An 8,387-nucleotide genomic window follows, 5' to 3' on the forward strand; every position below is an offset into this window, starting at 1 on the left:
TAGCACTAGTGGAACTTAGCCTGACGTTGCATGACGTAGTACTGCCAAGTCCCTATAAGAAGGTATAAGTTGCGAGATCTTCGGCTTATACTCTTACGCCGGTGTCAGTGGACAAGTAAGCCCCACCCTTTTCATGTCCGTCATTACTCCGCCCTGTCCCATTGGATCCCGTGGGTGTTAGGTCTTACAGACACGAATGACGTATTCCGACTAGAGAAAAAAACCTCGAGCAAACTAAACAGAAAACGGAGGCTTCCCGCGGTTCTGAAAAGGTACGACAGTGCCATTAACAAGCTAGTTACAGGTTTTGTACCTAACTTAGATTGAAGGTTTTTGAAATTGACTGATAGTTCTAAACAAGCTGGTTACTCGGATTAAGTCGTTGTTGGATATTTCCTTGTTTTAATGGTCAATGTTTGGGGGGGGGGCATATATCCGTAACCAAATGTTGTACACCCCAATGACCCCATGTTCATTGATACTTTCCACTCAGTTGTTCCCAATAAACACGATCCCTCATAATTGACGGACTTTTCAAATCACCCTTTTTACCAGCTTGAGTGGATATATTGCTCAAGGTTATTTTCAAACACGGTAGCAGTATGACTCGGGCTATTCTCTCTCTAGGTACTCACACTTTTTAAGAATAAAATTATTTACCAATTTTCGAACTAGCAAACAAATAGTTTGACGCGAAATGTTCAAGGGCATCTAAGTTGGACACTGAAGTATCGTTTTCAAGTTCAGGCGATATATCCGGTAAGTTGCTTTCCAGATCAGCCGGGGTAATTTCCGGTAAAGCGCAGCTTGGTTCAATATTTCCTTTTTCATGACACTTATTTTTAGATTCCTGTGCTTCCAAAGATTCTATAATTGAATCGTTCTCCATATTTCTTTCAAGGGACAATTCCAAATCGTTTTTTGACTTCGACATTCAGTTGAGGAACTCACACTTTCTTGAACTGCGACGTAAAATCCCGATTTTCTCTCTTTGTCAAGGACCTTTGACACGTAAAATTTTAATATAATAAAAATAAATGTAAATCAAGATTTGGCATTGATAAGTTTAGTACAACAGATTTCTAAGTCGAGGCTTAGAAAATGTACTATTTTAGTAATAATGTTATCATAAATTTTAAAATTACTTATGTCCATGGTGAAGTGATTTTTTACCTATTTGAGATTTTATGGACTATTTTAAATGAGCACCTCTGGCCAATCGCGTAACGCCCTGGCTTCTTTAAAACAAAAATCTCGCGGCATGTGCTCCATGTCGAATGAAATTTAGCGCGAGATTTTTTAAAATTGCGCGAGATGTAGAGCGTGCAATGAAAATTTTGTTAACAGGAATGCAAAGCGTTATGCGATTGGTCGGACGTGCTTATTTCAAATTATCCATAAAATCTCAACCTATTTTGAATTTTGAAATCATTTGGAGGTATTTCCTGAATATTGTATTATATAGACTGGTTTTATAATTAGAAGGATCGGTAAAAAATCGCTTGATTTCACCTTCTTTTTAACTTTTATAATATTTTTTACCCATGTGCATTTCTTTTATTATTGACTAAACTCTATAAAAATAATGTTATCAGTTATCACTTACACTGTTCTGATTTTCTTGCTCTATGGAGAAATAGTTTCCTCTTTTATTTACCGTTTTCCAGCTGTATGGTTAAAAAAATTTTAATTAACTGAATTTGTTACGGATTCCGGAACAAAAGATAACTACACAAATAACTACACCAATTGCCGCCAAAAACTAGTCTCTAGCAGTAGGTTTTAATTTTTGAGCACGGCGCGGCTGGAGGCCAGAGCTGGCACCTGTGGTATACCATAGCCAACTCGATCATGCGCTCCTGGACACAAGCTGCTCGCAGTCGCAGCGGCTAGAGTGGGATAGACCGACTGGGGAAATGTAAAGCCCCGCCCATTGACATGCGCAATAACCACTGCATGTTTTACTTCCAACAGCAACACGTAAATAGCGAGAAAATTTACTCTTTGGCTCGAAATTTAAAATGCTTAGTTTTAAATCATTGGCGTTGCTATAGATAATGTTAGTTCAAATTTTAATAAAAAGGTGAATATTTTTGTTATTATATAGATTTTAAAATATTTCCCACCATGTTTTAAACACAACATATACATTGTTTATTACTAAACAATAAAGGATTTACATTCATTATTACGTTAGGAAAAATGGTTTAAATTATTGGTAGACCGAGCGATGATGCGTTAATTGTAAAATACCTGCACTTGCGACTTTGCAAGGTCATGTCTTGCTTTTTCAATGAGAGACTACAGTTTTCTAATAGCTATTTTGTTTGAAGGTACATTTTTCTGTGAATTTTTGCAGTTAGTTCCAGGATAAGGACAGTAGTCTTTGTAAAGTGCGGCGCTGAAGCAATTTTAGCTACCAAAAATGAAAATAATCACAATAAAGATAGGATGTGCAAACTCCCTGTAAAAAAAGTAGACAAGTTGATACTAGCGACGCCTGACTAACAGCGCTGGAAAGTCTGGCCCCTTGACGCGCTCGACGAGGCAGTACGAGTCGGCGGGACGTTGCTTTGCTTCTTGGCTTGAGGGGAGTACGCTGTCTATTGGTTTCTCTTCAAGTAAACAATGGAATGTTCTATTCATATACTAAACCTCGAATACAGTCTTGCACCGCTCAAAAACTTCATTTGTTAATATCTCAAAGGAAAGAGATGTGATATTGCCAAATGAAATGAATATAGGCCATATATTTATCTCAGTATTACAAGGTTAGGCACTTCAATTGAATTACCAACTGAAAATTGATATCATTTAAACAGATTTTTATTAATTTTAATACTCGTTACAATATTAAAGGCTTGTACAACTAACTTTCTTTCTAAAAATGAAACTCAAACAATTAAAATTCACTTATAATAAAATCAGAGTAAGTAAAAAAATTAAAAAGTTAAAAATTTAGTAGTATTAACCTATAATGAAGATTATACATTAGCATTTAGAATTCTTTTGAATATTTAGTTATGGTTAGCGGTTTTGAATATTTATTGCGATCACGTGCGAAGGGTTTGCTGGTAAAGTCACAATGATCACATTAGAAGTGTTTTTCCCTACTGTGAATGCGTTGACGAGTCTGATAAAACTACTCTTTCAGCTCACCTAAAATCACAATGATCCCATACGAAGTTTTTCACCACCATGAATTCGTTGATGTGTGATCAATAAGGACTTCCACGCGCTAACATAGGTCACTATTCACATTTGAATGGTTTATTATGGTTTTTCACCACTGTGAATGCGTTGATGATTGATCAAATGAGCCCTATGCGTGCATGCATAGCCACACCGATCACATTTGAAGGGTTTTTCACCACTGTGAATGCGTGGACGTTTGATCAATAAGCTCTTCCACGCGATAGCGTATTCACTCTCATCGAATTTGGAGGGGTTTTCACCACTGTGAATGCGTTGATGTATGTTCAAACTACTCCTCTGTGTGGTTGCATATTCACAATGCTCACATTTGAATGGTGTTTCATCACCATGAATGCGTTGATGTCTGATCAAACCAATCTTACGAATACTTGCAAAGTCACACTGATCACATTTGAAGGATTTTTCATCACCGTGTACGCGTTGATGTCTGATCAAACCATTTTTACGAATACTTGCAAAGTCACACTGATCACATTTGAAGGATTTTTCATCACCGTGTACGCGTTGATGTCTGATCAAACCAATCTTACGAATACTTGCAAAGTCACACTGATCACATTTGAAGGATTTTTCATCATCGTGTATGCGTTCATGTTTGTTCAAATCATACTTCCGAGTACTTGCAAAGTCACAGAGATCACATTTGAAGGGTCTTTCCCCCCTGTGAATGCTTTGATGGATTTCCAAATCATACTTCCGAGTACAAGCAAAGTCACACTGATCGCATTTGAATGGTTTTTCACTACTGCGAATGCGCTGATGACTGATCTGATGACTGATCAATTGACCACTCTCTGTGGTTACAAATTCACACTGATCACATCTGAAGGGATTTACACCATGGTAAAGACGTTGATGTCTAATGAAACAATGCTTCCACACACTACTAAAGTCACAATGCTCGCATTTGAAGGGTGTTTCAATATGCATCGTGCTTTTATGCGCGATAAGATAATGCTTCCGTGTGCAGGCATATTCACACTGATCACATTTGAAGGGTAATTCACCGCTATGAATGCGTTCATGCGCGATCAAATTACTCTCCAGCTTGCTGGCATAATCACACTGATTACATTTGAAGGGTCTTCCTTTTCCCCCAAAGTGAATGAGTTTGTGCTTGATCAAATTACTTTTCTTTGTGCTGGAAAATTCACACTGATCACATTTGAAGATTTGTTCTCTTTTATGAATTTTGAAGCGAAGTTCAACAACTCTTTTATCTTCAATATTATGTTTTTCCTTGGGTTTACCTACACAAATCAAAAAATACATTTCATAAAGAAAAAATCATGTTACATCTGGAAAGTAGGCCTGTGCGAGTACCCGATACCCGAAAACTTAATTTCTTAATACCCGAAATTATTCGAATATTTAAATTTTCCCGCTCATTACCCGTGACAAGGCTTAGGACAGTCGGGTATTGGTTTGGCAAAGTTTCTTGAACTTAGAAGAACTTAAGTTTGAGTAAACTTTTCCACAATGCTCAGTATTATTCATTATTTCAATCCTCGCTAATAGCTTAAAGGTGGAATTCATAAACGTCGGACGCAACGCAATTTAGTACAGGCAAAGGCAGGGCGTCGTGCGTAAAAGGCGGAAGTTTGCGCACGACGCCCTGCCTTTGCCTGTACTAAATTCCGTTGCGTCCGACGTTTATGAATTCCACCTTTAGCGTCTTATTTTTGTACTTTTCGCCATAATGGTATCCAAATCTTTCATGACACTTATTTTTTTCACATATAAAAGTATTTCATCCCGATAAGTGCCCGATATGATTTTTTGCTACCCGAAAAGCACCCGAATAATGGTAGCTTCGCTAGGCCTACTTATTCGAGTACCCGTTAGAAATCCAGGTACCCGACCCGATACCCGATTGGAAGTTTTTTTCAACTACCCGTACCCGACCCGAAACCCAAAAATCACTACCCGCACAGGCCTACTGGAAAGCGCGATGATTCTATGAGATGTGGACGGAGCTCGTATCACACCCCATAACTAGTCGCGAGCCTTCTAAAGTATCCGCCCACTTTTCACACACAATGGGGACTAGGAGTGAAAGATTCTCAGAATCGCATCTATTTTTTCTTAGTAATATTCACGCGTAATTTACAAATTAACATTAAAAATTCTCTATTCTGCAAGCACACTTATATTTGGACCTAGGGGCGAGTTTTTGGGCTAAAGCTGAAAATGAGGCGAATTTACACTTCCCAACATTTAACTCAAATATTTCACAGAAATAAGTATTCTAGTGGCAATCGTTTGATTAGATAACTTAATAATGCCTAATCTTTTTCCAAAATCGAACATACGTAATTTCGCTGAAGTAAAGCCTACATTTGTTTCACTTATCATATAAAAATTCTAATCCGATCATAAACGATAATAATCGAGGCGTTCAAGCTCTGGCTTTATTGCTTTTGCCATTATAATATTTTAAAGCCTTTCTCTGTGCCATCTTAGCTCAATCAGATTATCATAAGTTATTTCCCAGCATGCTCTGTCGATCCTCAAAAGACTGTTGGGAAGTTTGAACTAGTTTCTGTTTGGACCGATGTCTTGATCTTTGTGATTGGCATCAGCAGTAGAGTTCAGAAATAAAATCACATTCGCTACAGGGTTCGAATGAATTTCATTCTTGTATGTTAAGCCATCAAATCAGTTCAATACATAATAATTACGTATAATCAGAAGTAAATAGGGGGAAGTACGTATCAAAGGGGGTTTCGAGAGGCGTCGAGTTATGGTTTTTTTCGCGCCTTTCCGCTACCGCGTTTTTGGCGGGAACTCGCGGATGAATACACTTCCCCGAAACTATTTTCTTCTCGTCTGCTCCTGTTCATTCTAGCATATTCAACTCAAGAGTCAGGTCGGCTCTGTACTCCATAGCTGGCCGGGGCCAGCTACGGACTACGGAGTACGGAGCCGACTGCCTGGCCCTGGTAACAGCGTATAATTTTATTCGGCCTGATATCCTGTTCTCGTAAGTTTTTAATAATAACCAGAAGAAAATAGTAATAACTGAAGGTTTTCTATATAAAAAATAGAATAATAAAGCTAATATTTACTGGTTATATTAATTTATTTGTGATTAGAATCAGATGCGTAAAATTTTAAAATGAACTTAAGCCTCTGCCTAAGCTTAACAACTAGCCTGAATTATAGAAAAGGCTAAAGAGGAATTGAAGTCGGTCTCATTATATGAAAATAGGAAAAATATGTTCCAGAACCTTAAAGAAAACGGCTATTTCGAAAAACTATTTCAAATTTTGTAGGCCTATGCTAATTTCCAGTTGAACGATTTTAGTTAACTATATGACCGAGTGGTGGCGTAAGAAAGAAAATTTCCCTGGAAAAGTTGCCTCACTCTGATTGGATGAATTCAAATTTTGGGCCGCAAAGCGTGATTTTACAATAAAGGGACGCCTTACACTGGCTAAAGCTGGAGAAACGTACTTCCCCCTATTTACTTCTGGTATAATGCACATTCTTCAACTTCCTTAAGGGTTCCACAATGTGTTTGCCCAACTTCATACCATCACCACTGACTAATAAGGCTTTTAGAAATTGCCGTAAAACTCGTCGAGGCTTTTGTTGTAGCTTATCCGCGGGTGGTTCAAAGAATTGTGCACCCAGCAAGTGACTTGGGGAGTCTTACAATATTTCTACTAAAGTAAAAATTTACACACCAGGCTGGTTGTGGTTCTGGTCCTCAGTAGGGACTCCTTCCGAACTACGCAGATGAATTATGATAAAAAACACGTGTTGACAACAAAATCATTAAATCAATGCACCCTTTTTCCTCTTGCAATACCTTTCATTTTGAGATTGAGATTGTTGCTGTTCCGCAACTGGTAGGGATAATGCTTTGCTATCTGGCTCTGAATCATAATCAACTGGTTCAACTTTTGGCTCTGAATAATAATCAACTGGTTCAACTTTCACTGATACATTGTTAACCTTTTGAATTTCTCCATTTTTCTCCTAATTTTTTGAACAATTAACAATGATTAATGAATATTGCTAATACCTAACCTCATATTTGCGTTTTCATCAAATGAACAATGTCGCGTACCTTGAGACTCATGACTTTGTTTTTCAATTCTTCTCTGACCTTATTGAGCCTGTCAATTTTATCTCCTTGCTCATTAATAGTTAATTCATTTTCCATTCTCTCCTTTCTCACGTTTGAAATTAAAATGTCAAACTAAAAAATTTAAATAAGATTCCATTACAAAAGCTGATTTCCATGGGACATTAAGGACAAACAAGAGAGAGGGGAAACCAATGACGTGACAGAACTTCGATGATTCTCATTTTTAATGATGAATAAAACAAGGGAGCTTTATCCTCTAAACTTCTAGCCAATGAGAGTGAAATTTTTCGTTGGCAGGACATTTACAAACGTTCAATGCTCATCAGCCATTTAATGGCTGATGAGCATTGAACTCTAAACCAATGGCGGGTAGCGCAGCAGCAAGGGGTGCCAACGCTCAATTCCGAATTCGCGTTTTTTTTCTCTCCTCGCACGTGACGTCAGAATCCGACCTCCGCGAGCGCCCGAGATATATTTACTACGCGCTATGGAATAGGTTATTCGCTACTTTATAGAAGCGCGGCATTTTTAAATAAATAAAATACATATTAAATAATTTTAAATAACTTGTTTATTAAAATTTAAAACTGAAGTTATCAAAACATTTAAACAATTTTTATTGAAACAATTTAAACAATTTGTACTGTATTTCGGAACATTTGCGGTTTAATAGTTATTTTTTGTTTTTCTTAGTTTTCAAAAGCTTAAGTTCTTTTTTCAGTTGTTTGTTGGAAATTTCCGATATACGTTTTTCGATTTTTAAAGAGTTAACTTCCCTGATTTTCTTTATATTTTTGCTTCATATTTGAATACCTTGATTGCCAAATTTTAAGTAGGTTCTGTTCTTTTTCTAAAGATTCACAACTACAACACTTGCGCTTTTTTGGTATATTTTCAACGCTAAGTTCGCTAACAGCCTGGTTTTGTTGCTCCGAATTAGCCAAGTCAAAATTAATTGAGGTTGACTCTGAGTTTAACACATCCTTAGCGATTTTTTGTCTTTCTCGTTTTCGGGCTCGTGCTTGCCTTTCATTTCTTGTAGTATCACAGATTAAAACCTCAATACCTAGGTTTT

The 8,387-nt window shown here is 37.2% G+C and overlaps 1 protein-coding gene across 1 annotated transcript; it reads right to left on the reverse strand.

Annotated features, from left to right (window-relative positions):
• Window positions 1-2,808: 2,808 nt before the first annotated feature.
• On the reverse strand, window positions 2,809-7,533 carry LOC149621221 (uncharacterized). The gene is made up of 5 exons (XM_089854728.1): window positions 7,486-7,533; window positions 7,292-7,423; window positions 7,031-7,200; window positions 6,906-6,949; window positions 2,809-4,466 (listed from the first exon to the last, which is right to left on the reverse strand). Exons 1-5 carry the CDS (start codon window positions 7,531-7,533, stop codon window positions 3,274-3,276), a joined length of 1,587 nt encoding a protein of 528 aa, XP_089710854.1. The 3' UTR covers window positions 2,809-3,273.
• Between the last annotated feature and the right edge of the window lie 854 nt (window positions 7,534-8,387).

This window comes from Phalangium opilio, unplaced genomic scaffold (assembly GCF_054372755.1).
Source record: "Phalangium opilio isolate 3A_F unplaced genomic scaffold, DU_Popi_V2 ptg000209l_1, whole genome shotgun sequence".
Classification (NCBI taxonomy): domain Eukaryota; kingdom Metazoa; phylum Arthropoda; class Arachnida; order Opiliones; family Phalangiidae; genus Phalangium; species Phalangium opilio.